At 42.6% G+C, this 14917-nt stretch overlaps 1 protein-coding gene across 1 annotated transcript in view; it reads right to left on the reverse strand.

The window, feature by feature from the left end:
• LOC123502983 (inositol polyphosphate-4-phosphatase type I A-like) overlaps positions 1-14917 on the reverse strand; it is a 91991-nt gene that overhangs the window by 4471 nt on the left and 72603 nt on the right. Inside the window, 16 exon segments of the mRNA XM_045252293.1 lie at positions 2902-3037; positions 3371-3544; positions 4513-4637; positions 5043-6377; positions 6379-6474; positions 6913-7105; positions 7363-7546; positions 7746-7912; positions 8257-8471; positions 8640-8804; positions 9151-9291; positions 10152-10306; positions 11467-11520; positions 13219-13309; positions 13842-13945; positions 14626-14778. Coding sequence (XP_045108228.1) covers positions 2902-3037; positions 3371-3544; positions 4513-4637; positions 5043-6377; positions 6379-6474; positions 6913-7105; positions 7363-7546; positions 7746-7912; positions 8257-8471; positions 8640-8804; positions 9151-9291; positions 10152-10306; positions 11467-11520; positions 13219-13309; positions 13842-13945; positions 14626-14778 — 3488 coding nt within the window.

The raw sequence follows: 14917 nt of genomic DNA on the forward strand, positions 1-14917 counted from the left end.
AGAAAAGGGTCCACTTAGATACCAGTCAGTCTGTCACTCATCTTCCCAAACCAAGTGGTAGGTGAATGGAGTGGACTTGGCAATCAGTTGTTAATGCTGAGTCATTAGGGAGCTTTAGCAGATTATCAGATAAATTTATGCGTGAGGAGGATAGGTAAGTTCAGTGGCATCCAAGATACATTATTATTATTATTATTTATTTATTTATTATTATTATTATTATTTTTTTTTTTTTGTGGGGGTAGGCCAACCTGGGGAGAGCTTCAGTCCCCTCTGCCTCCCAAAGACCTGCCATTGTTACTAATGCACTATCTACACACCTGAAAACACTATAAAAAAACCCTCTGGCAATTAGGGTAAATATTTTCATGTTTTTCCTCGTCCTACTACTAGTTTAATTACCTGCTCCTAAAAACACTCGGAGACACCTTGAAAACCTTGTATAATACGGTAAAAACTGCAAGGAGAGGCCTGCACCAGCTTTCGTCCTCGTCCTCCTCTTCCTCTAATTCACCTTCCTTCTCCTCCCACTACTAGTACATACTTATGCCTAAAAACACTCGCAGACATCTTGAAAATCTTATATATTGTGCTAAATATAATGAAGAGAAGCCGGCACCACCTTTCATCCTTATCCTCTCCCCCTATTTCTCCACCTCTTCCACTATTTCTCCCTCTTTTCTCCATCCTCACACCCCTGCTGCCACTATTAGCACGTACCTCCATCTAGAAATACCCCCAGACATCTTAAAAAGCTTGTATATTATGCTAAATATGGCGGAGAGCCAACAGGCCGGCTGGGGAGTGCTCGGCCTGATGACGTCACGGGCTACAGGGTCCACGGCATAGCTTCCCTGGCCAGGAGCTCGTGACGTCACAGACTCCATAAAATATGAGCGTAAATCATTTTGAAAATAGGCTTTTTAAATACTACATGTAGACTGGATTCCGTTATACATTTAGATTCCTCATATCTTTTAACTATCACCAAAACACATCAGGCCCGAGTAGTAATAAAAAGAAAAAGAAAAGTGAATTTGAATAAGTTTTGCAACACTTAAATAATTCAATATAATTCTACAGCCCACATAGTTTGATTTTGTAAGAATTCAATCACTTTGAAAAGGATTAACTACCTTCACAAATACTTTATATTTAGTTAGAAGCAGAAATAATAAGAATACCATAAGCCCAAAAACATTAATATATCTTTTCAATGGCACTATAGGTTGCTTTAAAGGGTAGGGAGCGGTTAGGGGAGACGCTATAAGTCTCCCTGAGATCTTTTTAACTTAGCAATCATGAGAACATTTTTAAGCAATATACAGGATTTTTTGTTGGGTTGGGTCTAACCTAGGTTAGGAAAATGAATTCCTGAAGCAATGGCCTACTAATTGGTGCTTTCATTTTCTACTATTCTAAAGACATAGTATTGACGTTTTACTTCTTTTGCACCATAATTTCCCTCAGATTAAGTTCATACATAGTCCTGCCCACTAGTGAGGCAAGTCTAGCTTAAGCCTAATGGATGATAATTTCCAACAGCAGGCAAATATAAAACAACACACACACACACACACACACACACACACATATATATATATATATATATATATATATATATATATATATATATATATATATATATATATATATATATATATATATATATATATATATATATATATATATATATATATATATATAACAGTGACAACTAATTGTAGCTGGATCTACACATTGAACAGATATTTTCCCAAATAAATGTTGCTAATAAGGATCTGCCACACCAGCAGTCTTCTACATTACCCAATTATAGCCTACAGCATACACTACATAGAAATAGCAAATAATAACTGAATGTAAGCAAAATGAAATATGGTAACTCATTACTAAACCAGAGATTAAAATAATCGGGATAGCACTGATGTACTTGTCAGGCTGAGGATAGGTTCTACACTTTGAAAATGGTCAGCTGGTGCTGGACGCTGGTGCTGGCACTGTACTGGCCATGTTAATTATGTACTGTGCTTAAGCTATATAAAACTTGTATTTTTAGTAAATTCCCAGTCAATGTATTTAAAACAAACCTGGCCATTAACTAATTTTATTGGATTAAATTGATACTAAAAAAAAATTCATAATCAAAACAGACTCACTGTGCACAAAGGGAATAAAAATCTAGTTTTCTTTCATCTGTTGGCAATGAAAGAAAGCAACTGTTAAATCTACTGTAAAATTATCACAAAGGTGACTCTTGTTTACACAGTGACTAAAAACATGTGAGTCAATATATGTTTTTTTTTTTCTTTTCATTTTTCAAATTGAATTACAAACATCATACTCAGTAACTGAGAATAATCAGTCTGAAACAAGCTGCTGGAGGTTTCAGTTCCCAACCCTGGAGCTGCCACTCTACACAGGAGCTAAGTTGGTTAAGCTCCTGGAGTGTGTCCAGACTCCCTGCACCACGTACATATCTGTTGCCTTGCACCATATATATATATATATATATATATATATATATATATATATATATATATATATATATATATATATATATATATATATATATATATATATATATATATATCCCTGACACTGCATAATGAATAAAAAATTGTTGTAGTCCTTGTACTATAACTTCACCCAGATCCTCATAATGAAAAAAATTTGGGAGAACTTCAACAGCCTCAGCCCTCCCCACCTCCTGGATCTGCAATTGGGTAAGTTATATAGTACAAGGACTGCTATATACTTCCCTTGTTTGCTTATTCTTATGCAGTGTCAGGACCTATTAGTGGACATGTAAGTACTATCTATTTGTCTGCCTATACATCTATATCCAATGCCTGTATCTACTGCCGGGCCTCAAGATAGTAGCTGTGATCAAAGTCGTACCTCCTCGTTGATGCCAATGTTGAAGAGCACAGGGGTGACACAGAAGGTGGGTGGGTCGTTGGGCTGCTGGGAACTGGTGTTGGGGAGCAGGCTGAAGACGTGTTCTGGTACTGGCAACACTACTCTCATTCCACACCTGGCCAAGCGAAGGAAGAGTCATCAGTGTCATTACCAGTGTTTTATTCATATTTTAATATTATACTGGTACAAGAATCAATATCTGAAGTAAAGAGAGTCTTTTAATCACCTTTCTTGTCTTGTAGTTGCTTTTAAGACTACACGCTGCCTCTAGTGTTGTGAATGGCTGCACATCACAGTGAAAATGTTAAGCTATGAGTCAGCTGAACTAATGAGTCATTCTGTCCACACCAACTAACCTGTGAATTGGCTGAACTAGTAAGTGATTCTGTCCACCAACTAACCCATGAGTTGGCTGAACTAATGAACGATTCTATCCACACCAACTAACCTGTTTCCAGAGACGTGAGGCATTGGCAGTTCGTAGGAGACCTGTGGGGGTGTGGCGCCTTCACTGCGGGTCCTGTTGCCATTCTGGGGCCCAGCGGTTGACACCATAACGAACTCTACTGTGCCCAAGTCCTCGACCGCCACCACCATGTCACTCAGCATCCCCTCGTCATTCCTGAAGGCAAACATCCTATGAGCGCCAGATCTGTGGTGTCCTTTAACCCTTTCATGTGTTGAGAAGGTAGGAGACACACACACACACACACACACACACACACACACACACACACACACACACACACACACACTGTAAAACTACAACTAGGTAACACACACACACACACACACACACACACACACACACACACACACACACACTGCGTAGTGTAGTGGTTAGCACGCTCGACTCACAATCGAGAGAGCCGGGTTCGAGTCCTGGCGCGGCGAGGCAACTGGGCAAGCCTCTTAATGTGTAGCCCCTGTTCACCTAGCAGTAAATAGGTACAGGATGTAACTCGAGGGGTTGTGGCCTCGCTTTCCCGGTGTGTGGAGTGTGTTGTGGTCTCAGTCCTACCTGAAGATCGGTCTATGAGCTCTGAGCTCGCTCCGTAATGGGGAAGACTGGCTGGGTGACCAGCAGACGACCATGGTGAATTACACATACACACACACACACACACACACACACACACACACACACACACACACACACACACACACACACACACACATACACACACAAATAAATGAATAAATAAATATGTACACAATTTTAGAAGGCTACTGCATCACAAACAACACTGTCAATACCTCAGTATTTTCCTTGATTCAAATACAGTTCAATCACTAAAACTTTCCTTTAAAAGAGGCACAAATCAAAGTAGTAAGCAGAACTATACATTTTAACAAGCCAGCCTGTAATAAAGGCATACAATAACTCCTCTAGCCCATAATTCCCATGAAAAACCTACATTGTAAAAAGAATAAATAAATAAAATAAATAAAAGGCCAACAGTTCAGGACAAAGGCAAGTAGGGCAGGGCAGGGCAGGGCAGGGCAGAGAAGGGAAGAGGGCAGGGCAGGGCAGGGCAGGGCAGGGCAGGGCAGGGCAGGGCAAGGCAAGGCAAGGCAGCACACACTTACCCGTGACAGGAGACCAGGCATTCAAATTCCGCCAGAGGTCCGAGATGAGCCAGGACAGTGACAAAAAGTGGGTCGGCCTTCCTGCACCACAGTCGAGTCATCAGGCCCGTCACCAAAGACGTCAACTGAGAAAAAGAGAGAAAACTAATGTCTTTTCTCACAAAGGTCAACATGAAGAGAGAGATGCATTATGAAAAGCTGGTTGAGGAGAGGTAACTTAAGGTCTCTCTTGCCAGGAGGGTTAGATGGAGATGGAGATGCAGTAGACTTTCTCAAATATTCTTACACTTAGGTCTGTATTCAGAAATGCTATGCTTTCTCACAACAACTATTTTCAGAGGCCACAGAGATGATTAGGGGGCTTTCAAGAATGTTTCACCACTTAATAATTTAGAAATCTTATCACTCTGCCTCTAGAACCATAAAAACACTTGTGTAACTTTAAATGAAGCCTTATGAAATAATAGAGGTGAAACACAAAAATGTTTGAGAAAACGAGCTTTGAGATCAGCACATTGCCTTTCACTCACCGCCTGGGAGAAGCAAATGTCCCTCCTGTACTTGATGTTGTGCGTTGCCTGTGCTGCCTCTGGTGTCTGTTGCAGCCGGAAAACACTGTGGACGAGGCGGGCAGTGCGCATCAAGCCATCCATTGCCTGCCGCAGCTTCTTCATGCTCGGCCGCACCTCAGACACCCAGTCCACCTCCTCCGGGGTGCTCTTACCCTTTGCTTTGTGTGAGGGAGTGACTTCTGCAGGGTCTTTGTCCTTGTTTTCATCTTTGTAACCTGTGGAGTTTTGGTTTTTGTTTGTCTCATCACCATTGCATTCTACATTTTTACTGGCACTTGAGTCTCTCCTCTGGGTTGTCATGGATTCCTTTTCGTTCAATGTTCCGCTTTCCAAGCACTGTATTCCGTCATCGCTTGATGTCTGGATGGATTTCACGTCCCCATCCAGGCTCGGCCCAAGATCTTCAATGCTCTGTTCCATGATGGATTCTAACTTACTAGATTTGATCACCCCAGAGTCTGTCCCATATCGTGTGTCACTGTTCACTGCATGCTCCTCCCGCTCCCCACGCTTCACCTCAGTCTTGTCCAGCGGCAAGAGTTCGTCTCTCCTCTCGTCATCCACGGACAGACCACCGTCGCTTATACAGTCTGTTCTTTCCACCTCACTGGTCACTCGTTCCAGACCAATGCCGCTGTCCTCTTCACAAGGGGACACATCGGGTGTGGCGGAGCAGGAGGACCGCTGACTCTCATTTGTCCTCGCCACGCCAAGACTAGACGACATTGACTTACCAGAGGCGTGGCTGGAGTCTGACCCAAGTGAGGTGGATATCACGGCCTGGGTCTGAGCGACAAGACTCGGCGTGATGTTCTGCGCCTCCGTGACATTGACCTGGCTACGTGCTGTGTCAGTCTGATCGCCGGCACTGCTTGCTGCATCATCCTTCAGTGTCGTGTCCTTCCCACAGTTGTCCTTGCTTTGTAGTTCATTCTGTAATTCTCCACTTGCACTCTCACTCATTCCTCTCTCCCGGGACTCATTCATTCGGTTACAGAAGGTCTTTATCTTACTAGAGAGGCACATGATGCTCGCCTGAACGTTCAGCTGAATCAGGTCCCACGGCTCAGGTTCGTCAGTCGGTCTGTATATGCTGTTCTCCTGTATATCCATAATATCAATATCTTTCATAACACTAATAGTTCTTTCTGCTTCACCCTGTCTGTGTTCCGGGTTCCCACACACTGGCAAGTTCGGTGCGTCGGGACTCATCAACTCCAGGTCTAAGGCAGTCTCAGGGCTCAAGTAACCTGATATATTGTAGTTGGAGTAGGTTCGTGTAGCCAGCGTCAAGGATGCGTGAGGGGTTCTGTGGCACTCTGATCTGGTCCAAGAACTCAAAGGCTTCCTCCACCAGTGATGGCTCAATGACATTCAACAAGGAGCGCGTCTGAAAGAGTCAGGAAACATGTCGAGTGCTGAGCTTCCTATTACAAAATTTGGTTAAGAGGAACCTGATAGAAATCTTTAAGTGATATAGGGGTTATAACAAAGGAGACATTAACAAAGTTTTTAGAATCGGTAGCCAGAATCGAACCAGAAATAATAGTTTAAGCTTGATATTCAGGTTAAGGAAAGAAATGGGAAGGAATTGGTTCTCTAACAGAGTGGTTGATGAATGGAAAAGACTCAGTGGTCATGTTGTAAGTGGTGAGTTAATAGGGAGCTTTAAAAGATCAGACAATTTTGTGGATGGGGATGATGGATGGAATTACGCAGCTTTGCCCATACAGGGACTGCCATGTGTAGGCCTGGCAGCCTCTTGCAGCTTCCCTCATTTTCTTATGTTCTAACTTGAATACTCTGTGAAAAGGGAAGTACTCCTCACCTTCTCCTGCAGTTTGGTGAGAAGTGTAGTGAGGGTCTCCATCTCCCCCTGCCGCAGCGTCACCAGCAGGGAGCGCAGCAGAGTCACCACCTCCTGCCTCAGTCGCTTGATCCCCTCCACTGCTGCTTCACTCGCCCATGCCTTGTCCCCTCCACCTGGCGTCCTGCGGGAGCTCTTGGCTTTCTGCAGCATGCTGGAACAAGACACAAGGAATGGATAAATATTTCTGCTGCAAGATATTAAATTTTGAGTTGTGATTATATTCTGCACCTCCATTAACTGAATAAACAATGAAAAAGAGAGTTCAATTACTCTATCAATTTCAATTAGTTGATGTGTCACTGATATAAAGTATCCAGGGAAGAACTTACTTAATGAGACTGCCTTTCTTGTAGACTTGAGAGAATGACAAACCCAGACACTTACTTAATGACATATCCAGACACTTACTTAATGAGGCCACCCTTCTTGTAGCCTTGAGAGAATGCTGTGAAGATGCCACAGGTAATGATGTCGTAGAAGCCAGACCGGCGGAGAGATTCATTCTGTGCCCATAGTCGCTGCAGGTGGAGGTTGGTGGGGGACATCTCCAGAGACGTCTCACCTTTGTCTGTACTCTTCTTGAAACTTGAACCTGAAATAACACATGGATGAAATGCAATGGAATTTAGAAGTGCATGTATACATAAATATGAAAATACCAAGGCAAATCTACCCCAGCAGCCACCAAGTTTCCACAGCAATGAGACACAGAGAGTGGACTGTTTCTAAAGAGGAATCAAGCACCAATGAGTCACAAAAACAGGAGCAGCAGTCACTAGGTCAGCACACACCGGAATGCGCTGCCACGTCCAGGGTGTCGAGTGCCATGTTGTAGATGTTGATGAGAGTGACGTGCTGGTTGAGGAGAGCCATCTGCCGGGTGTGCCACTGGTCTGACAGGTCCCCGAGTGACGACAGCTCCTCCTGCCACCGCCGCTCCTCAGACATCCACAGCCGCCTGGAAGGTACGATTCAGTGAGATTCAAATGACAACCCGAGAACTCCAACTCTTCTAAATCTCAAGGATCAATCGATTACTTCTTGTGCTTTCACACAATGAGCCAACAACTCACCAGGTGCCACTCAAGATGTTAAGAATCTATATATTCATACAAACATACACAGCTACATAGAAACACAGATTTGATGATGAGAGAAACCTGAGACTTTAATGGTGACAGAAGTTAGCAGCAAATGTTTGGTTATGAAGACATTGTTTTATGAAGTCTGGATAAGGATGAACTTAGGCTGAGACTGTTACTAACCAATGATCACAGCAACATGCATACACTGACAACTTACAACAGCTGCTGAGGGAACAAGAAGCAATATCTGCTCTCAGCCATGACCTCCAGCACGGCGATGTCGCCACCCAGGCCGGAGTGGAACCTGAAGGTGGCCATGGTGGGGTTGTCAAAGAGCAGGCTGAGGTGGCCCTGAGTGGGGTGGCGGGTCTTGGAGCTGAGGCGCGGCGGCAGGGACTGAGTGCGGCGGTGGCAGGCCACGGGGGGTGGGGCCTGGGGGCAGGGGGGAGGGATTATCGGTTTACAGTGTAAGTCGAGGTATTACAAGGTATGTATTCAAAATGGACATGTGTGGCTAGTGAGAGATGAAAACATAATAGAAAGCATTAGTGGTTTGTTGCAGCTTTCCTGGTGTTACATTCACTGGTGTTGGTGACTCACGGGCTGGTGGTGCGGCGTGGCATTGCTGGGAGTGTGGGAGGAAGCATCCACAGACTCTGCCTCCAAAGTCCACGCACTGATGGTGATGAAGCCAACATTCCTGCCGGCTGGGGACAGCAGACTCAGGCGGGAGCGACCAGTCTCGTGCAGACCCCCAAGACTTATCTGCCGAGGGAAAGACAGGCCGTAAGTTTGTGGGAGAAAGTGGGAACCGAACATAAAAGTAGTCAACACAATATCATATTTCTTTTAAACCAAAACCAAATCGAATGAAGAAGAAAAGGGGAAGGGAGGAGGAAGGGGAGAAGAGGAAGTGGGAGAGATAGGAGGCCCAAAGAAAATAAAAAGAAGAGAGAGGAAAATCTAAAAGAAGAGGACAAGAAAAAAAAAAATCTATTGTTGTTGTTTTTGTTCTTGTTGTTACTGTTCATCTAAGCCTAATATTCTTAATGGTCCATGTAAACAGTGAAGCTAACACTAAGCATCAAGATGCCAGACTCAGCACACTTGCCATGGACTGGCCGAGCTGCGTAGTGGTGTTGGTGACTCGCTCCCGCACGTCGTACACCACAAGCCGCACCTGAGTCTGGGAGTCCAGCCCGTCACTCTTCCGGAAACTCACCGTTGACAGGAAGTTTGGATTGCTGGTTGTCTGTCGAGATGAAAGCTTGTTATGCACTGAAGTGATGCAAGGAACTCATAGGGAAGTTTCAAGACACTCATCCCAGTCTTTTGGCTAACCCTTTTGAATCTGTAAGGGGACTGGCAACTGAGTTGACCTTCCTTTCTTTTCTTTTTTTTTCCTTGGCCAGTTTTCCCCTCTTACATAAAGAAAAAAAAAAACCTTTTTTAGGGTCAGGTGATGGTAATGCTGTGATTCTAAGATAACTGCTTCTAATGTTGGCATGCACACACACACACACACACACACACACACACACACACACACACACACACACACACACACACTATAATAAGACCCAGATTGGAATATGCAGGAGTAGTGTGGATCCCTCACAAAAAGAAACACATAAGGAAGCTGGAGAGACTACAAAAAATGGCTACAAGAATGGTCCCAGAACTTGAAGGGATGACATATGAGGAGAGACTAAAGGCTTTGGATCTTCCAACACTGGAGCAGAGAAGGGAGAGAGGGGATCTCATACAAGTTTATAAATTGATAAACGGAATGGACCAAGTGGACAATGAGTATCTGATCCTGAGAGAAGAATATGCAAGTCGAAGCACAAGATTGCATAGTAAGAAGCTGAGGAAGGGAAGAGATATTAAAAAGTATAGTTTCCCGCAAAGATGTATTGAGACGTGGAACAGTTTGAATGAAGAAGTAGTGTCTGCAACGAGTGTGCACACTTTTAAAGTAAGATTGGATAAGTGTAGATATGGAGATGGGGCCACACGAGTATAAAGCCCTGTAAAACTACAACTAGGTAAATACACACAAACACAAACACAAACACAAACACACACACAAAGCAGCCAAGCCAGACTCACCTCAATAACTTCTGTCTGGGCATAGTGGAGCCAGGCAGTCTGTGGGGGGTTGAGGACCTGCACACTGACACGAGGGTTGGGGGGCCGTCCGTCACCATCACATCGCAGGTTGTCGCAGGAAATGCACATCTCCAGAAAGGGCGGCTCATTCACATCTGCCCAGGACACGGAAGCAGATTTGATGCATGAAGGTGTGAAAAGACTCAATGAAGGTGAAATGAGGTGGTTTAGCTGGCTACACTCTATTGCTAAGAGTATAATGGTTGTAACTGAAGATAAACCAGAAAATAAACAATAATTACTATACAATTCATGTCACACTTGTTAAAACTGAAGGTAATGCAGAAAAATAAACAAGAATTACTGTAGTACTCAATTCATATTTGTTAAAACTGAAGGGAAAGCAGAAAAATCAATATAAATCATTGTGGTAGAATATACTGGCTAAAACTAAAGGCAGGAGGAAAAAGAAAAAAAAATTACAAATCAAAAGTGAATAGTAGTAATGGTACAATTGTTCAGCACAGCAGGTGACAGCAGCACTGAAGCCAACGGTACAATACTAAATCAAATGAACAAGAAATAATCAACACTGACTTTCACTACGCTTATATCTGGTGTATACTGAAGACAAGCACACATCTTAGTCATAAAGATAAATAAAACATGCGTAATATAAAAGATATGTAGATAACTGAAAGATCAAACATTTAGAAGACAAAACACACAATAGCTACAAACAGTTTCCAGGTACATACAACGAGCATGCAGTAATAGTGATAGCAAGTGGAGAAACACCATGCTTCTACAGATACAGAAATGAAGGTGACGGAGAGAAGGAGAGGGAGATGAGACAAGGAGGAAGAGGAAAGGAAGAGGAAGCAGAGGAGAGAAAACAAGGGAGAGGAGGTAATGGGGAAAAAGCAAAGGAGAGGAGGTAAGGTGGAACAGGCAAGGGAGAGGAAGCAAGAAGAGGGAAGCAAGTGAGAAAAAGAGACAGGAGGCAAGAGAAAAAAAAAGGAAACAAGAAAAAGGAGGCAAAGAAGGGGGAAGCAAAGGAGAAGACATAAAAGGAAGAGCGCAAGAGAAAGGCAGAAAGCAAGAGGAGGAAAGGGAGGGAGAGGCAAGAGGAAGGAAGAAAATGAGAAGAGGCAAGAGGATGGAAGCAGGAGAAAGGAGTCAAAGGGGAGGAAGCAAGGTAGAAGACATAAAAGAAGAAAATAAGGAAGATGAGGAAAGAGAAGAGAAGAAAGTGAGAGGAGGAAAGTGAGAAGAGGCAGGGGAGGGGGAGGCAAGGTTGACGGGGGTAACTAACCTACAGGAGGGCGGGGCACACCTGTCTGGGAGCACTCACTACGCGGGGCAAACTCTGTTGATCAATGTCCTCTTTAAGAATCAGCACACCACTGTTAGTCAAGGCCACCACTGTTACTGTGTCCCTCTACATGTTGACAGTACACTTGGGGAGGCAGTGGCAGCTCACACCACCACCAGGATTAGTAAATACCAGTAAGGAAGAGAATTTCATGTTTTTTTTAAATTTTGAAATAAGTAGAGCCACTGATTTTTGGTTTTTCATTCCTCTTCATAAGCTAAATAATGGATACAAGAGGAAAAAAAAAAAAAATACTGTACTACTGACATCAGGGAAATATCATTGTAATTTTTGAGTTTTAAAAGGAAAACTATCACCACTGTTTCTTTTTTTCTTATAACTCCTGTTCACAAGATAAAAAAAATGGATACAAGAGGGAAAAAATTGAAATACTGTACCACTGATATCAGGAAAGTATCACTGTAGATTTTGAGCTTTGAAATAAGTAGTCACTGTTTTTTGCTTTTAACTCTTGTTCATACGATAAAAAATGGATATGAGTGAAAAAATTGAAATACTGTACCACTGATATCAGGAAACCATCACTGTAATTCTTTAGTTTTACAATTCTATGGCAATTTCTATAGAGTGTTGAGGAGCGGCAGTGGCTGTGAGGTGAGGTGACCGTGACGCAGGATGTCATTCCATGCAAGGCACACAACCGACTCACGGCCAGAGTACTGATACTGAGGTCTGTATTCTCAAACACTTCTGCAATTTACCTCCACTATTTCAAAAGACTTTACTTAAATTTACACTTTTTTTTTTTTTATTGTTTTTACACAGACGTATATTAACAAGATTTCTTTCTACATTGTTAACTGGAGAAACTCTTGAAAACCCCACTAATCATCTCTGGCCTTGGAAAATAGTCATGGTGAGAGAGCAAAGTGTTTCTGAATATGGACCACAGTTAGGGAAAGTCAACGCTTCCATTCATAATAATCAATGCCATCAAAACAATAATTACATTCAAATCTAAAATAACAGTGGATTGGAATCTACATACAAAAAACTAAGCACTGAAGGAGAAATATGTATGTCCATTACTGTTACTCATAAATGCTAAATGAAGAAGTACATTACAATAACTAAGTGCAGACATGCATTAGTAAGGAGCGAGTGACCACCAAACTGGGGAAAAACAAAAATAAAACACAATCTAATCATTCAAACTTTCTGAGGTGAGTCTAATATGAGTCATGATTCTTATTATTGAGTCATTATTCATATTTCTACATTTCTTTTTAATTTTTACATGTCAAACAAACCTGGCCAAGAAAAACTAAAAACAATTACTCACAATCAGAGAAAGCCACAAAGGTTGGCCTATACAGCTCTAGAATTACAAGCATTTCTCTATGAACTAAATGGAAAGCTTACTTACAAACATTAGAGAAAGTCACAAAGGTTTGCCAATAGTTAAAAAATTATAGGCATTTTTCTCTACTAACTAAATAGAAACTTACTTACAAACATTAGAGAAAGTCACAAAGGTTGGCCAATATAGCTCTAGAATATAAGCACTTCTATACTAAGCACAAACCTTGTTAAACTATAACTAGAAGCATCAAACACACCTGTAAACCCCACCATGTATGTTCAACTAGACCCTGTTAGAAGCTGCAGAACCAGGACACCGGACACAGCGATGTTTGAGGACACAGTGTGAGGAGTGATGGGAGAACTAACCTAACGTGATGCCGGTGTTGATGCGGTGGTGGTGGATGTCTGCTGGTAGGGACGACTGCCGGGCTGCCACCTCCTGCTGCAGTGACTCAACCTGAAGGAGAGAGCAGGTTTATGTGACTTCAGTAATGAAAAAGAGAACACTGAGTAACATAAAGGAGGAAGCAGTTTTACATGGGGTTAGTAATGGAAAGATTACAAGTTTTATGTGGTTTTATTAATGAAAAGGAGAACAAGAGGGAATAATTTCATGTGACTTTAATAGTGAAAAAGAGAACACGTGGGGGCAGTTTTATGAGATTTAGTAATTAGAGAAGAGCACTGATTAACCTGAAGGATGAGGCAGTTTTATAAGGTTTTAGAGATGAAAAAGAAAACACTTTAAAGAACAGTTTTATGTGACTTTAGTAATGAAAAGAACACTGATTAACATAGAGGAAGTAGTTTTATGTAGCTTTAGTAATGAAAAGGAGAACACTAATCAGCCCAAAGGAGGGAGCTGTCTTATGTGGTTCTAGTAATGAAAAGAACACTTGTCAACCAGCAGTGTCTTTAGTTCACATTCCTAAACTGAAAGGAAGGAATGGTTTTATTTGGTGCCTGGCCACACAGCTGCTGCCACTCACCTGCTGCCTCATGTAAGCAAAGGACGCCTGGTGGATGGCTGTGATCCACGCATCTCTCTCCCCTTGACATAGTGCCCCGCAGTGCTGTGTGCCACCCTCGAACACTGCACAAAAAACACACACAGACAGACAAAATGAATGCTATTAATCCCTTTAGTACCATGATGCATTTCTATATTAATTTTGCTTACTATTTGGTGATTTTATACACCTTCAGAAATGTATGTTGGGGATTAAAATAGTGAAGACTGTGGCCATTAATCATCTGACCTCCATAAATCCTTCCTAATGTCAATAAAATGGTCTAATCATACACAAATCTCAAGGTAAAAATGTGTCCCAGTATTGAAGAGGTTAACAAAATCAGGATAATGATAGCTAGAGAAATTATCCCAAAAGCACATGAGCATGAAAAAATAAGAGAAGCTGCAATGAGGCCAACACATGGCAGTCCCTTGAAACATACCCTCCTATGCTCACCACCACTACCACTACTACTATAGTCTGTCTATTCTAAAATGGCTCCTGGATTTTAATTAAAACACATTGTAGCTTATTGATAACATAATTGATTTGATATGAATAATACTTTTCTTCTGTTGATCAATGCACTTATTACAAGGACAGCTCATGGTTTTCCCCAACAACAACCACACACTCCCTGGGGACACCATTCAAACTGAGACCCAGGAGCCACTTTAGAGTAGACACACTACAGTAACACCACAACAACACTGCAGCATCACCTAACACCCCACCACAGCACAAATCCCTCTCCACCTACCCAGATTGAAGGCAAAGGGCGCCTCTGTGCACTGGTCCAGTGTCACCTGAAAGTTCTCCAGCACGATCACCCCGGCAGGCTCCGACCAGTGATCTCGAGACTTGAAGTAGAAGAGCAGGTTGCCGCGCAGACGACACCATCGCTCTGTGCTCACTGCAAGGAATGGGTGACCTTGAGGTGGTGAAGGGGGAGCTACTGGCTGCTATGAGGTGTGGTAGCTTGGAGGGTGTCTTTCTATGGGTGTTTCTGAGGTTGTGAAGGGTGAATCAGGAATGGTTTTTGAGGTTGTGAG

The sequence above is a fragment of the Portunus trituberculatus genome, chromosome 13 (genome assembly GCF_017591435.1).
Source record: "Portunus trituberculatus isolate SZX2019 chromosome 13, ASM1759143v1, whole genome shotgun sequence".
Classification (NCBI taxonomy): Eukaryota; Metazoa; Arthropoda; class Malacostraca; order Decapoda; family Portunidae; genus Portunus; species Portunus trituberculatus.